Here is a 17224-nt window from a genome sequence, read left to right on the forward strand (position 1 = left end):
GGGAAAAGGAGAAGAAGAAATGCAAATGTGTTGTGCTCACGTTTCAACACAGGTAAACCTTGAGTTATATATTCATGTAAATGTTATCGATAAGTTAAACTAAAGTAACTGCATCGTAGTATAATATATAATTACATATATAAGAACTTGCAGTGTAATGGCGTCCTCTTCAGGCAGACCGTGAACATAATACAGCTTATTTAATGCAGTCTGTTGAGCATGTTTCACAACTTAATTGAAGTTTAAAAGTTGTTCAACAACATTTTTAGATACATAGTGTGACACATAGTGTCCGTTGAACTGGTTGAAAATAGCGAGTTTCCCCCCTCATATTTACATCCCATCATACAACAAATAACGTTTATTGGTTTTGTTCTAATACGCTTCAGAGGCATGGTGCAAGGTTGTGTATCTGCTCACATCATTCACAATCTGCCTAACCTGAACAGTATTTCCATCAGCACGTCGGAGGAAACAGTAACAAAACAGTGGGCTCCGCACATATTAGTAATTACATTAAACAGCGAAAACAATAAGTAAACAACTGCAAACTTCTAAATATAAATCTGTTTAAAAGAACAATTCCTGGCATTAGCATTAGTTGAGAACAGATTTGTAATAGGATTTGAATATAAATTAAAAGATATAAATGAACTTAAGAGCTTTTTTAAGAATGAATAGATGGTAAATCGATGTGATGTTTGAGTCTACCCCTCTGTCTGTCTCTAGCCCACTGTAGCTCTGCTGAACAGAGCCGCTCTTACTCACCACACTAAATGTTTGGCAGGGAGCAGTTCTAGAAAAAGCTGCAGGTTTATAATCGGTCCTTTTGAGTCCCCTTTTATAACCGAGCACCACGGGGAAGTTAGTGTCTCACGCCAGTTACCAGAAGCAGCTACGTAACAAATGCGTAGTCCTGGAAATGACAGCTCATTGCTTTGTGTAACATAGCTAGGTGACATAACAGCTGCAGTACGCGGTTATAAAAGCTACGAAAATACAGTTTTTGTGAAAATGCATCTTTTAGTGATGTTCGCCACATTCCCACTGAGTTCCTGTTAAGGGCTCGAGCCCCTAGTGTCCAGTCATTCCAGTATCCATGTGTGTGGGCACCGAGTCGTGTTGTCATGAACTATCCCACTACTGCTAGCGTCGCCCTGAGGCAACAAACCACATTTCCATGCCTCACACTGGCCCTTCAAAATAAACAAACTTTTTTTTCTTCAAATAATGCTACGAGGCACATCTCTTTCCAATAAAATGATGAGTTGAAGGTGGTGACTTTAAGTTGGGGGGGCTTTCTGCAAGATGAGACATCTCCATTAGGAGGTAAGATAAAGATCACTATTTTACATGTTTATAGTGAAATAAATGTATATAAAATACTTTGTGCATTAATATGTTAAGAAGTATATTTGATTGTTTGTTCTACTTTTTGAAATTTATTTATACAGTAAAACTGTTAATTTTCACTTGTTGCCTCAAGGCAACACTGTGTAGTTAGCCTAATTTTTTTTCAGGCAATATAATGCATTAGCATATGTGTGTAGAGATGTGTTTGTGTGCATGTATATGATCATAGTCAATGTTTTTTACTTTTACTTTACTTTTTTTTGAGGGACACTTAGGCAGTCAGGGGTCAGTTGGTAAAGTAATTGTGTGTGTGTGACGTGTATTACTTATCGTTGTGGGGACACAAATCTGTTTACACACTCACATTGTGAGGTCTCGCTTACTTTATGGGGACAAACTGCAAGGTAAATCATTACATTTTAGGGTGAAGGCTTGATTCAGGGTTAGGTTCAGGCAGGGACTTGTGATGGGTAGAATAAGTCTCCAGGAAATGAATGTAAGTTAATGTAATGTCCCCAAAAGTGATGGAAACACATCATGTGTGTGTGTGCATGGGGTTAGGGTCAAATGTTGGATGTACTTTGGTGTTTTATTGTTCTGTGAAATGTTTACATTGTTTATTTATTGTTTATTTGTTCATCCTTGTTGTACTAATAAAACATATTATAGAATAACTTGTTTGACTACCCTTGTCACACAGTGTTGCCTTGAAGCAACAAACCAAAATAAGTAAAAAAATTACATATAAAAACATAAGGAAACATCAGAAATCAGTTTCTAGCAGATGATCAGCAACTGGTTCATTTGTGCTGCCATGTGCAGTTAGCTTCTTCAGCCAGTAGGTGTGAATCATGTCTGGCTCTGGTGCTGTCCAACTCTTCATACTTAATACGATCTGTCTGTCTGCACTGAGGACACCTGTAGGTTTCAGTCTGATCCTTTTCATCCCAGTAGCTTTTAATACAGTTCATACAGTAGTTGTGTCCACAGGGAATAATCACCGGGTCCTTCAGGAGAAACACTCAAACACATTGAACATCAGAATTTGTTCTGATCCAAACAAATAGTTAGCGCTGACATTTAACCTCTCAGAAACACGGAGTGCAAGAAACTTTACCACCGAGAGGAAAGAGCAAGTGGATTTTCAGGTCATGGCTGATACCTGTGAGAGGAATAGTTTGAGTGGTGATAAAACTGAAAGCACATTTTGTTTTCCATTTTTCAGGTTGCAGCTTGTCATGCATCAGTAAACCAATACCATTTGTTCTGACTCAATAATAGTGAATAATAGTATAACCTTCCAGCAGCCATGTCTTCGTGGTGCTACTACTAAAAGAAATCAAGACTGACGCACGTGCCTTTGAAAAAGGATCGTGTTTTATTTACAGAGGTTCCATCAGAATTAAAATACAAATGATTTATAGACTCCACAGGTGGAGCATTCATTCAGAGCTCGAGGAGGACAGTTGGAGGCCCTGTGTGTTTGTGTGTGTTTGTATGTGAGCATCATGTGTGTGACAGCTTTGGCAGAGAGGGGGAAAGTCCTTGGATGCATCTTCAGCCTCCTCCTCATCCTCCCCTTTGTTCTCCTGCTCAGTGACTCTCGCCTTTCTTCCCTACGACCTGCGTGGGGACAAAACATGGGTGAGTGTCAAACACTGCTCTACACAAATGAGCACAGGCTGCTGCAGCTGCTCCTCACCCTTTTGAAATCGTTCATGTTAGTGGCCTGCACCGGAGTGCCTATGAATGTCAGGTAGTTGATTTTTGTCGTCTCCTCGCCTCCTTGGTTTGACTTAATGAACAACTGAAGGGGAAAAAAAACAAGAAAATGATTTAACAATTCAACAAAAACACACAAAAAATGTTTTTCTTTAACTGTTCATTGATTCTGCCAGCGTGCAATGTGTCCATAGGGCAACCCTTCCCAAGCTACTTCTCCAAATTCCTCCAAGAGGGAAGTCTTTTTCCTATAACTCACAATTTTGGTGACCATCCCACAAATAAACCTCTAAAAGCTTTTCCCCCCACCTACAGGATTTACTTCTATTGTATATACTTGAGCATTTTTGCCGTTTGCATCACGGCCTCTTCTGCTGCTCATTAACAACCTTCTTAAAATACATTTCTAATGCATTAAGATCTAACTGCAGTAATGTTTCAGAGGTACTGTTGGTAACACTTACTGTAACACTCTGTACGTTCTGAAACTTGACATAGCGCAGAGGAATCAAACCGTCTTCTTTGTAATCTTCCTCAGACAGCTCCAGAGTCTGAGTGGCTTCGCTCCGCTCTGCGTCGTCGAACCCCATCGACCGAGGGAGATTGATAAACACCTTCACCACCTTAGGGGCTTGGGCTGACAGAGAGTGAAAAATAAAGAAAAAATGAGACACAGAAAGAAGATGATGATTTTTTTTTACCACTCAGAAACTGACAAAGTTCATATCAGCGCCTCCAGATGCTCCAGAGGCTGTGATTAATGTCAGCAGGAGAAACACTCACCAAAGTCTGAGGACAGTAGTTTCATAGAGAAGAGCTTCACAGGCTGATTGAAGGCGATCGTTATCAAGAACTGGACAAAATTTAAAAAGGAAAACATCCATCAGGTTGATGCTCCACATATAACAAAGTTTATTAAGGTGGTAAACAGAATGAGAGCAGACTAAGGGTTTCAGTTAGTTTTAGCTTTGTTTCAGTTTCCTGAACAAACCTGAGAGTTTCAGTTTATTTTGTATTGTTTGAAAATGTCTAAATGTCAAGTCTGTTAGCTTTAGACATTATGATATGGGTGGGATTTGTTAAATCAATAAATATAATCAGCAAAGCCTCTCGTGCTGGTTATGTTGTCTGAAATGAAGATATTTGTTGTATATTTTTGTTTCATTTTTTAAACGCACAATATGTTTTAGCTAGTTTACATTCCTGTTTAAAAGTGTCATGAACATAAAGAGAAAAAAATCTAAATTCAGGGTCATTAAAACCATATGCTAAAAATTTCTCTCTTGAGTATTCAGGAGACAAATATTAGAAAGAATAAGAAAAAACAATTATCAGGAACACCACTTTAAAAGTATCATGATTACCCAGATATTTCATATGAGGATAAACCCCTGAAAATGTATCGTCACATTTTAAGAGGTCCAAACAAATTAAACATGTTTTTAAGAGACAACTCATCTATTAGACATTCTCAATGTGAAACCAGCTTCTTTGAGGAAATAACATCCAGGCTGAGCAAGGTACTGATTTCGTGAGAACTTTAAACTTGTAATGTTTAAACTTCCCGCATGAAGCGAAAAATCGAACCTGTTCATCGCAGTCAGACTCCAGGTAGGACGAGTCTTTGATCAAACAGTTGTCGAAGCCGCAGTCGTCGCTCTCGTTGAGGCACTCGCAACCGGCTTTGTTCACAAAAGGCATGAGGTCCATCTGAAACACAGCAGAGGAGGCAAACTCATTTATTCAGTTCAAACTTCGTGTACGGCTCGATATTTATGAAGCTGGATTCATGTGTGTACTGCAGCAGGTTTACATACACATTTGTTTAATCTTTTCATTCATCTGTGGCAAAGCTTGCACGTGTTTTCACAGAGTTGGGCTATTTATGGTATTTTTCTATCATTTTTTACTGAATCAGAGAGCATTACTGTCAAATCAGTGCTTACATTGGTTTAGTACAGAGTATGGCTGGATGATGTTTAGTTTTTGAAACATATGAGTGGATTATCGAGATAAGATTAGACAGTATGATTAATGGTGACATGATGTGGTGGTGATTCATCTGAACACTAACTCAAACTTTAAAGGTACATTTTAACTTATAATGTCATAAGTGGCAACAGGTGACAAAGTTCAGCCGCTGTGAAGAAATAAAGCTGACAAAACAATGCTTTTTATCACAGATAACAGTTTGTTGGTCTGTTTTTGTGTGGACTTCGTATTTTATAACTTTATCTTTTATTCAAACTTAACTATTAAAACACAGAAGTTACACATTAAGACAAAATAATTAACTTGTTTAGGAAGCAGTGGACGAAACAGCTCCTGTGTCAGGTGAGGTAAAACACACATTTTTGTCAATAGTCTTGTGGTTTAGCAGTGACTTCAGTTCCTTGTTGGAAAGAGCTGCCAGCACTGAAAATAGTGAAAATGTTATGCTGTCTGCTTGGGGGCGTGACCCACTGCCATCTACCACAAATAACACACCAACACTGATGAGAACCTTCAGTAAAGCCTTAAGAGTACTAAAAAATGTAAGAATGTCTTATTGGGTTTGATGAAAATTGACATAAGAACTATTAAATATGAACTTTAATGGCATTTTATTTTAATTAAAGTTCATTTTTAAAAAACAATGCTATCCGACATGCTGCTTTTTCTAAATAATACCACAATGAATATATATCTTACACTGAAAAAAATACAGAAATATGGGACAACTGGATTGACTCACACCTTTATTGGTAGTCAAGTTGGCTCATGATGCACTGGTCCAACTTTTTCAAATGCTGATGTAGAGTACTGATCAATAATCACAGTGAGAAATAGCTTTATTTCTCACTGTGAGGAAGAGACTGTGAACCATTCTTTACACCAGGCTCAGCTTAAACAGCTTTTCTAACTTTGTAAAATAACTCAGGAGAAATGTAAATATAGGGGAACGTACTGAGCTGGCATTCATAAGCAAAAGCACATCCCTAAAGGAGACAATGACTAATGACCTTTTCCCTAACTTCGTGACTGCTGTCTTCAACTAGCAATAAATGCACAGATTATTTCTTTATTTGAACACTGCTGATGGCCAGCGGACAATCCAGCTGTCCTCATCAGCAATCGAAAGCCATCAGCAACATTATCCACTCACATATCCCTTAGGAATGTCAGAGTCCTCGCTATTTCCAGGGTCGTTCTCTGTGTGCTGTTTGATCTTCTCCTCCAGACCTGCAGCGTCTGCCCCTTGGTACTGATCGACCCGCACCCGGTTCCTGAAGAACAGGAACGTTGGTGTCGCTGAGATGTTGTTGGCTGCGGCCGTTGCCTAAGGAAATTAGAAAAAATATATATTTAAAATTCAGAATATAATCAGACTTTAGTGCAACTAAACTTGCCTGTTTGGGTCTCACTATTGACCGGCACCACACATGTCTATTATTTCATAACCCCCGACAGAAGCATACATTTCTGCTGCTCTGACTCAGTCTGCAGAGGATGATGATGACGACTTCAGGGATTGTGGACGATCAGTAATATTGTCAGTTAGGTCACAGTTAAGTTTGAGCTTGTTTCCCATTAATAGACGAAAATCAATATTCATAGTAAATTTGGTCTGCTTCCCACACCCTCCCCCTTTTGTTTTTTTTTGTATTAATTTCATGAAACCATAGAAATCAACCATCAGTATGACAATTGTTTGACTTATAGGCCACCAATGTATCTCATCTGGGCTGAAATTTGGAACCTTTTAAATTTTTTTGTAGCCTTTTTGAGCCCTCGTGACTTCATAAGTGCAGGAGACATCCCAATTAAACTTTCAGGGTTGAAAAACATGACACAAAGTATGTGGTACAACTGCTCTGTGGGCTACTCTTGCTTGTGTTGTTGTAGATCCGTCAGCTGGCCATGGAGAATAGCAAAGAGTGTTAAAAAGAATGAGTCCTTATAAATCTCCCATAGATGCCATTTTTGCCCAGTCTTTCTTATTGTTCAATCAAGAACTCTGACCTTAACTAAGGCAAGTTAAGGCCAACCTGAAGTTCTTTGGATGGTGTTCTGGAGTAATTTTGCTGTGCTGGCCACTCCTGAGAAAGTTCAGCACTGTTCCAGGCTTTCTCCATTTGTGGATAACAGCTCTCACTGGGGTCACAAAGCTTTCGAAGTGGCTTTTTATCCTTTTCAGACTGACAGACGTCATTGACTCTGTTTCTCAGCAGTTCTTGAGTTTCTTTAGCTTGTGGCATGATGTCTTGCTTTTTGAGATCTTTTATCTTACTTCACTTTGCCAGACAGGTTCTATTTACATGTCTTGACTCATCAGGTCTGACAGTAATTCAGCCTGGGTCTGGCCAATGAAAATGCACTCAGCTTTCCAAAAAATGTGGCTAATCTCACTTAATAAAGGGGGCAATTACTTTTTCACACAAGGCTATGTAAGTTTGGGTGGCTGTATTTACTCATATTTTTACTCATTTTGTAGAGAAAAAATACAGTGCTTTTTCACAGCACTGTATTTTTCTTGTTTCAGGACTGCACAGGATGTCAACAACGTGGTGAATCAGACTCACCTGACAGACGTGAACATCTACTTCGAGGAAGACGACCTGTGGGTATTTGTTACTCAACGTGTTGAAAGCTGGAGCTATTCTGATGCATGGCCGGCACCTGAGGAGGAAGGACAGAGCAGGTTAGCGGTCAATTCTAGTCTCACGATGGATCAGTGCATCAATTGTTGCAGTACTTGTCCTGCAAGATGTGATGAAAATCTGCCACACACAATAACACTGCTCAGTGAAGCTAATACAAGCTTAACTTACTCCTTTATTTATTATAATATCATAAAAGCCTTTAGTAGAATGTAAACTAATAAATGAATTACAAGTTTTAATGTTGGTCTAAACTTTTCATTTAGACCTTTTTGCTGCTGTTGTGGGTACGTGAGTTTACCCTCAGGACAAGAACCCAGCATTATCATCATTTAATGTGTCCCAAACGAAAGACATAACCTTTAACTTTAGATACTTTAAACTGATTATCATCACTATTGATCTGCTGTCTTTTCATCAGCTTAACAGGCCTATAGATCAATCAAAGCCTCTTACAATCAGAGTGTACATAAAATCACACAAAGACCTGAAAACCCGCACGTAACAGATCATTTGTTATGCTAGTGGTAGTAGTTCTGCTTTTCATGAGGACAATGCTACAATAGAGCTCATTCTATTTAATCAGCCAGCTCACTCGCACACCTCAGCAGCCAAGTTGCTGTAATACTGCCGTGTCATTGTAAGCAGCAGCGCTAGTGAGCTAACGCCTCGCTCACTGCTAGCATAACGCTAGCATGCCGGCCGTAATTACAATACAATAAACGCTGCCGGTGAGAGAAATATTCAGCTCATGTCACCTCCTCAAAGCGGCTAAGCGACTATCCCTGAATGTTTCTCAGTCATATCCCGAAACTAAGGGTTAAGTCTCGAGGGGCCTGAGCTTACCCGGCCATTGTGAACTTCACCACGGCGAGCCTGGAGCCGGCGGCGGCTAGCTCCGGCTGGAAGTCCGGGTCGCTCCCGATCACTTTAACGCCTACCATGGTGCAGTGTGCTGCTGCGATGTGAGGCGGTTACCCGGGTGATGTTCAGAGCGAACAAACAGGGAAACCTAACAAATATACGGTGTTTTGTTTTTAGCCTTCTGTCGGTGGGTTAGCCGACTAGCCGTCCGGTTCCGAGCCACACACTACAGTTACAGTGCGTTGCTCCAGGATGTGACTCCTGATTGGCTACTACACAACCGGAAATGTAGGGCTTTCTTCTTCGTCCTCGCCGAGTCTGTGTCCGCACGTTATATTGGCCTCAACAGGTTACGAACAGGAACGAACAACAAAAATCTTAATTTTTAGGGGGGAAAGGAGTGCAAACCAAATCAAATCAAACGCTGGTCTCATAAATCTTACAAATTCCGTAAAGCATGAATGAATGAATAAAGGACAAAAAAGGAAAATGTGCTTTTTGATCCAAACCTCACATGTTGCAAATTTCATTTACTTCTCACCACTGAGTTTTGTAGAGAAAACAATGGACTGCTCCATAAATTTAGCTAACTATATATGCAGTGCAAAATGAAAAATAACATGGCCATTAATGCAATAAATAAATAAAATTAAATCCACATACATGCATACAATACATTAATTAAATTGAAAATAAAAGAAAAAGAAAAATTAATGAAATTAAAAGGCAAAGTACATGAACAATAAAGAAACAATGGACAAATGAAGAACATGAAAAATGAAATAATTAAGAAAAGACAATTAGAAAAAAGAAAATTCATCACAACACACTTTACAGACTCATAAATGCTAACATTATTATTAGTAGTAGGCCTATTAATATCATTATTATTATTATTATTATTATTATTATTATTATTATCATCATCATCTTAGATATGTTGCAGTTTTTACTATTTTTTTAGGCACTTTTAGGCCTTCATAGTAAATAGTAGGTCGGGTGTTATATATATATACAAAAAATAAATAAATAAACATCATTATAATGAGTATTTGTAGAAGAGCTTAGCCTCATATTAAACCGATCAAAAAAGATTTATGATTGACAGGGAAATAAAGCACATACATTTGATCTTTAAATATTTTTTATACTTGCTAATCTGTAGAATCTCTTTAGGTGTAACAACAACGGAGGAGAAAATCAGCGCTGGCAAAGTATTTTGATAACATAAAAAGGCACCAGAAGCATCGGCAGCATGTAAACTCTCAGATTAAGAAAAAATACATATTAAGATATTGTTAAACACAGCTTTTGGTGTAATGCTGCCCCATTACACTTTCCCATGGAATTGCACTGGGTTTTAAGAATTGAGAGTTAGAGTGACACAGTGACTTAGGCTTTAAATCAAAGCTAAACATACAGTGCATCTCACTGAAACTCCAAAATCACATTACAAATGTAACAGTTAATGTTCAATAGATGCCTTTAGAGTGAAATAAATGAAGTATAACACAATTATTACGATGTGCTGACAGAGAAACTATTTTTACAGATCAATCAGAGCCTTCTCTTTAATTTTTGTGGTAAATAGGAAGTTAAAAAAAATCATGTACAGAATCACCAGCCAAATCTGATAAAATCGCCCAACATTTGCAGTTTGATTCAGAAATTACACTTCTTCCACGCCTCTCTCTTTTAATGTCTCTGTTATTATTAATTTAAAGGATGACTGTACAGTGAATGGTATTTGTAGTTTTCTAACCTGCCAAAAAGTCTTTCACCGGGGCTCAAGACTCTTGCACAGTAATGGTAAATGGTCTGTATTTGTATAGCGCTTTACTTGGTCCTAAGGACCCCAAAGCGCTTTACACTATACACAATCATCCACCCATTCACACACACATACATTCATACACAGGTTATGGCAAGCTACAGTGTAGCCACAGCTGCCCTGGGGCGCACTGACAGAGGCGAGGCTGCCGGACACTGGCGCCACTGGGCCCTCTGACCACCATCAGTAGGCAACGGGTGAAGTGTCTTGCCGAAGGACACAATGACTGTTGGAGCTGGGGCTCGAACTGGCAACCTTCCGATCACAAGACAAACGCCCAACTCTTGAGCTACGATCGCCCCATAATGCCACTTCCTGTTTGAATCTTTGGATCTTATCAAACTCAAAAATTATAAAGCAGTCTAATTGTTTTGTAGATACTGGATGATTAAGCAATACAGAAATATGTATATGGGTGTGTCAGTGTGCTGCCTCATAATGTTTCACAAAATTAGAAAAAGTTCAATAAAGGCATTCACTGAGTTTTTATAGGTTTGTATTTTCTAATCAGTTTTTATTGTAATTTTGATTTGAATTTGTGGATTGTTGTTTGAAAATGTTTATTTTAAAAGTATTTTTCATTAGTTTCACTGTTAGTTTTAGTCTTTTTAAGTACAGGGAGTGCAGAATTATTAGGCAAATGAGTATTTTGTCCACATCATCCTCTTCATGCATGTTGTCTTACTCCAAGCTGTATAGGCTCGAAAGCCTACTACCAGTTAAGCATATTAGGTGATGTGCATCTCTGTAATGAGAAGGGGTGTGGTCTAATGACATCAACACCCTACATCAGGTGTGCATAATTATTAGGCAACTTCCTTTCCTTTGGCAAAACGGGTCAAAAGAAGGACTTGACAGGCTCAGAAAAGTCAAAAGTAGTGAGATATCTTGCAGAGGGATGCAGCAGTCTCAAAATTGCAAAGCTTCTGAAGCGTGATCATCGAACAATCAAGTGTTTCATTCAAAATAGTCAACAGGGTCGCAAGAAGCGTGTGGAAAAACCAAGGCGCAAAATAACTGCCCATGAACTAAGAAAAGTCAAGCATGCAGCTGCCAAGATGCCACTTGCCACCAGGTTGGCCATATTTCAGAGCTGCAACATCACTGGAGTGCCCAAAAGCACAAGGTGTGCAATACTCAGAGACATGGCCAAGGTAAGAAAGGCTGAAAGACGACCACCACTGAACAAGACACACAAGCTGAAACGTCAAGACTGGACCAAGAAATATCTCAAGACTGGTTTTTCTAAGGTTTTATGGACTGATGAAATGAGAGTGAGTCTTGATGGGCCAGATGGATGGGCCCGTGGCTGGATTGGTAAAGGGCAGAGAGCTCCAGTCCGACTCAGACGCCAGCAAGGTGGAGGTGGAGTACTGGTTTGGGCTGGTATCATCAAAGATGAGCTTGTGGGGCCTTTTCGGGTTGAGGATGGAGTCAAGCTCAACTCCCAGTCCTTTTGAGTGTCCTTGCAAAGAAAGGTGGCTATATTGGTCGCTGATTTGTTTTTGTTTTGTTTTTGAATGTCAGAAATGTATATTTGTGAATGTGGAGATGTTATATTGGTTTCACTGGTAAAAATAAATAATTGAAATGGGTATATATTTGTTTTTTGTTAAGTTGCCTAATAATTATGCACAGTAATAGTCACCTGCACACACAGATATCCCCCTAAAATAGCTAAAACTAAAAACAAACTACAAACTACTTCCAAAAACATTCAGCTTTGATATTAATGAGTTTTTTGGGTTCATTGAAAACATGGTTGTTGTTCAATAATAAAATTATTCCTCAAAAATACAACTTGCCTAATAATTCTGCACTCCCTGTATTATGGTATAGAGAACATGTAAAAGGCTCAAGATTTAGGAAACTCAGACTCAATTTATTGTCTAAACTCACAATAAAACCACAGACATCAGTTTTCACTGAAGAACCTCATCAGTCTTTGACAACTAAAAAATACTGAAAATACTAAAACTAAGGACATTTCTTTTAAAAGGACATTTTATTTTGGTTGTTTGTTTCACATCAAATTTTAATTGTAATTGTAATGAACTATAATAAGTTTGGGTATCGTCATGTAAATATAAACTGCCAACAAATATTTGATTGAGAAGCAATGATTGTGGCAAGCTAGGTTTCATCGGCCTGAAGCACACCTGCTTGCTCACAATGCCGGCTTACCTCATTTGTCTAACATTAAAGTATAATGTTGGACCTGCTTTGATACATGACTGCTTGGACTGACTTTAAGCTGCTACTATATGAGCTTCCCTGTCATCAGATCATTTGAAGAGGGACCTGCTGCTGTTTCTAAAATGAAGGGCCATGTGTGTCATGCTGTAGTGCTGACTCATTTTGATATGGGCCATTGCAGGCTTGCTAAGGCCCCACCTCTCATTAGGGTTCTGGATAGTCTTTAGAAGTAAGCGGATCAGAACATCGATGCCAATGCTGGTATTGGTATAAGATTGATACCAGTGTGATAGGACTGATACGTCGTTTTTTACCTATTTTTGTCTTGACTGTCGTGTCTGTTTAATTTATAGCGTGCAGCACATTTAAATAACACAACATTAGTCCTCTTTGTAAATGTAAATGTGGCAGGTACGTTTACATTACAGGTTTTCAAAAAAAAACACCTTGCATTAAAAGTTGAAAGTTGTGTTTTGTTGTGTAGTTATTGTGGGAAGTAAAACTCCCTGTGATTTAGTGGTTATTAAAATGTGTTCAGAATTTGCAACTTGACAAACATTCATCACACAAATGATAAAGGTAAAAAACATTGGCATCGGTATTGGATTTACCACCACTGTGCACAGCACCAGTGGTCTGCCCCACTTTTCCCCACTACAAAGACCCCGATAAGACCCCGTAAAGGCGATAAAACCCCCCGACACGTTTCATCATATATCCAGGCACGTAGCATCGCCCTTTGAGCCACCACATGATCTAATTAGAAATTCAATTAGACGCCTTTACCTGTCCGTCACGTGACCAGAACACCTCCGCGCCCACTTCCGCAGCTGCAGCCTGCCCCCTAAACGCGTCGTTTTCCGTTGTTATTTTCGGGACAGGAGGAGAGACCGGTCCGGCAGGTTTGTGTGGACTAAACCAGGTGAGGCAGCGGGAGAAGAAGGGCGGGGAGCCGCTGCCTGAGACTGCACAATCAGGAAGAAGCTGACAACATGGTGCGGTGACAGAGCGCTCCGGACACCGACTGAGAGCAGGATTCACCTTTTTAATACTATTCTGACGAGGAAACGAGTAAGTCGAGCTAAAATATAGACGTATAAGCGTTGCTTTGAGTACTTTGCTGTTTGTGAGGTTTGTAAGTGTTAAAGATTGGGCATAAACCAGAGTTTCCCCTGGGCGGCTCACCTTTCCTCTGTTGTCGGTTAAAGTTTCCCACTGGAAACTCCTCAATGATCGCGAATGTTTTGAAATAAGGGTCTTTTTGTCATGTCCAAGAAGAGGTTAACTTTAAAATCTCTACTACATATTTTAGCGGAAACACTGCTTTAGGCTACTTACAAAAATGATTTTAAAAAGCTGCTGGTTCTGTTTGAATGATGTCTGAATTGTTTCCAAATTTCTGGGTAGTAACAATTACTTTTACGTTTCTTTTGTTTCCTGTGAAGGAAGGCTACACGTTAGAAGCTCTCAAGTCAGTATCATTCAGCAATTTACAACTTCAAAAATGATCATAACATGATGATCCATTAGGAGGAATTTCCCTAACAGGATCCAGTTGCTCTCAAGTGGAATCTCTCTGGAATCTGAGTGGGGTTGGGATATATTCAGTACTTCTATATTTTTATATACCTTAATGTGTTCCCTAGATTTAAAATAAGCAAATAAATAAAATTAAGCCCCATGGGCATGAAAACATGGGCATCACCTGTCTCGTCACAATCACATTCTTCTTCCTGGTTGAAATCAGATAAATTTGAAGTATGCTGTGGATTATTCTGTCTGCTGTGGCTCACGTCCGTGCTTTTCTCTGGCCCACATTTGGTCTTCACTAACACTTTTAATGAGGTTTGAGTGGTGCAGTCTCAGCTTTGCCACAAGCCCACATTGTATGGGACAAAGGTCCTGACATTTGGGCCACACCTCTGCCATACAACACATACCAGCGCCTTACCTGAGCTGTGGGTCGCCAAAAGTAGCTGCAATTAGGACCAAATACAGTCTGGATTGTGTTTGGATGGGCGACATGTCTTTATTATGGTATTTCAATGTGGTATCAAATTGTATTCATGTTACATTTGTGATACCCAGACAAACTTGGAGGGCTGGTAAAAGTGGCTGTGTTCCACAATAAATACCAGAATGACTAAGGCAAATCACAGCTGCGAAAATTATCATACGTTTTCCATTCCTTGTGTTTCTGTGTTCGTTCAGTGTCTGAGGTAAATGGACATGTGTATTGAACAGATGTGTCCAAAAAAAAAAACCCCCCAGTGTATTGCATTTTACAAAAATATCTTTTTATGTGCTTCCAATGAAATCTTTTGCTTTTGCTCAAGTTTGGGAATTCTGATTAAAATCCATAAGAATAATGAAACTTGACTGAGGTGAATTCCAGAATTTGGCTGTCACAGAAGACAGAAAAATTAAGCACTTAACTTAAACATCACATCCTCATTTTACGGCTCTATTAAAAACTGATTTTAAAATCTGGGTTTTCAGCACGTGTTTACTCTGAAGAATGTAGATTATAAAATGAAAGGGGGATTACCAAGTGGACTGAGTACATTTATACTTCATCCTGGTGTTGTGGGCAACTCTGTATCTCTTTTCTTTGTTTACCTGTTTACACTATTGTTCTTATTTTTATTGTATTTGTATCTACATGGTCAACAATCAATGACGTCACTTAACTGGACCGAGCCCATGCAAGGTTAATCTAGACAAGCACAAAACTAAAGCCCAGCTATACAGATGCATTGTGTGATTATAAAACCCAAGGCTTTGGATAGATGCACATCAGCTGTGACGAGGGCTGGCACTACGCTCACTAAACTGGCATCTGAGCTACATATACATATAACTGACAGTGGCTCAACAGGCTCAGTCCCACGTGTGGTTAGATGTAACAACCCAGCGTTTTTAGTGTGCGGAGGACATATTGTTTAATTTTGGAATGTGACTTTTGAATGACTTGAAGGTTATTTATTCAATTAATAATAATACTTATTTATTATTATTATCCCTGTGTCCCTTCTAGGCCTCCATATAAATTTTAGTTGTGTTGACGCCACCCCATTTCCTTCTTTATAACTTGCGTAACCTCTCCATGCTGCAAACTTCTCACGGTCTAACATTTGATAGTAAAAAAGTGGAGCCCTTTACATATGGCTACTATATAAACACGTCTTGTCTGCAGTTAAAACACTGTGATTCAAGCCTGGACACCCTCAATTGTGGCTACTGTTGTATTTGTGAACACAATGGCGGCTGGTGGGTACACCCATCCCAGCCAGCCTGGATGTTTTTTCCATAAACATGCAAGGAAGTTTTTCCTCAGCAGACGCAGCAAGTTGGAGTCTCTTTGATTAGGGAAATATTTGTACTTCTTAAGGAAATGCCTGACCTTGAAAGCACAGACAGAGAATTTGAATCGTGACTTGAGAGGCAAATGGACAGAAGAGTGATGTGAGGTCAAGGCTTCACGAAGGCTGTTTTAAAATTTTCTTCAAATTTTCCATATGGACGATCGGACAGGTTTCACTTACTCCATCTGAAGCTTTCTGTTCGTGCTGTCACGACTGTCTATCTGCTTTTATCCATGGTTTAGGAGTCTGTTCTTAAATTAGTGCTTTATTCAATAATATCACAGATTTTCATTCATTTCATTTCATTTTTTGCCCTTCTTCTTTTATTAGGTTATCATACTTTCTCCCCCCCAGTACCATCCATGTTTAAGCTTAAGAAATGCTTCCATGGCTAATGTTTGAGATAAGCGTCAGATTTAACAACGTGACGACACCAGGAAGTGTTTTGTGCCAGCGTACTTAATAAATCCGATGTTTGCTACTGAGTTATCCGCAAATATCTGCTAAAGAACTTTCACAAACATTATGACAATGAAACAGGAATAATAGGAACACATAGGATAACAGGAAGGCTCACATCTGTCTTCTTGTCACCATGAAAGTGAATCTATCAACTTTTTCTCTCCCCTCCAACACCTATTTGAACACTGAGTCCATCTTTAGGTATTTTAATTAATATTTAGGGTAATTACTAATCGCTTATTTACTCCTTGAACTGATAATTAGGGAAATAATGTTTTTAAATTGGCATATAAAGTAAGGAGTACGCTTCATTAATCTCGCTTAATTCCTTCATTAAGCTCTGAGTTATTTGCATATCCAAAGACACCTGGTCCTTAAACTGTATTTCCCCCGAGAGATGCAATGGCCCAGCTTCAATAGTTTTGCTATATGGGGGTAATTTAAAGTGAGCACCAGGGTTTTAAAAGTATGGCCTGTAGCCCAGAGATGGCCATCCTTTAATACAGATGTTTATTGAGACTTGGGATGTGAGTTCAGTGTATTATTTGTACCTGTTCTGAACTTCTTAAGGTTTGCCCCTAATCAATACCACCCGTTTTTAGAAGACACACAAAAATGAATGTACACAGTGTAGCAGCCCTTGGCATCAAGAACGACAGAAGAGTCTCTAACGGGTGCAGCCATTTATTTCCTCACCACACACGGCTCATTCTCTGGACGTTGAGCACCGTGAAAACTATAAAATAAGAAAAAATTGATACCCGTACAGTACCCTTTGAACTATAACAATG

At 39.1% G+C, this 17224-nt stretch overlaps 2 protein-coding genes and 1 long non-coding RNA gene across 3 annotated transcripts in view; 2 read left to right on the forward strand and 1 right to left on the reverse strand.

Moving 5' to 3' along the window:
- Window positions 1-7: 7 nt before the first annotated feature.
- On the forward strand, window positions 8-10770 carry LOC143419474 (uncharacterized). Its single transcript, XR_013099460.1, has 3 exons — window positions 8-52; window positions 7598-7756; window positions 10498-10770. It is a non-coding gene; the product is annotated as an uncharacterized LOC143419474 (long non-coding RNA).
- On the reverse strand, window positions 2709-8871 carry txnl1 (thioredoxin-like 1). Its single transcript, XM_004538526.4, has 8 exons — window positions 8562-8871; window positions 7638-7734; window positions 6221-6394; window positions 4663-4785; window positions 3859-3928; window positions 3540-3712; window positions 3056-3160; window positions 2709-2976 (listed from the first exon to the last, which is right to left on the reverse strand). The coding sequence occupies exons 1-8, from the start codon at window positions 8657-8659 to the stop codon at window positions 2947-2949; spliced, it is 870 nt and encodes a 289-aa protein (XP_004538583.1). The 5' UTR covers window positions 8660-8871; the 3' UTR covers window positions 2709-2946.
- A 2669-nt stretch (window positions 10771-13439) lies between the features above and the next one.
- Window positions 13440-17224, forward strand: part of atp8b1 (ATPase phospholipid transporting 8B1) — a 38048-nt gene continuing 34263 nt past the window's right edge. Inside the window, exon 1 of the mRNA XM_004538525.5 lies at window positions 13440-13677. The gene's annotated coding sequence lies outside the window, so the exon portion shown is untranslated. The remainder of the gene's footprint in view (window positions 13678-17224) is intronic.

Source organism: Maylandia zebra, linkage group LG7, assembly GCF_041146795.1.
Source record: "Maylandia zebra isolate NMK-2024a linkage group LG7, Mzebra_GT3a, whole genome shotgun sequence".
NCBI lineage: Eukaryota > Metazoa > Chordata > Actinopteri > Cichliformes > Cichlidae > Maylandia > Maylandia zebra.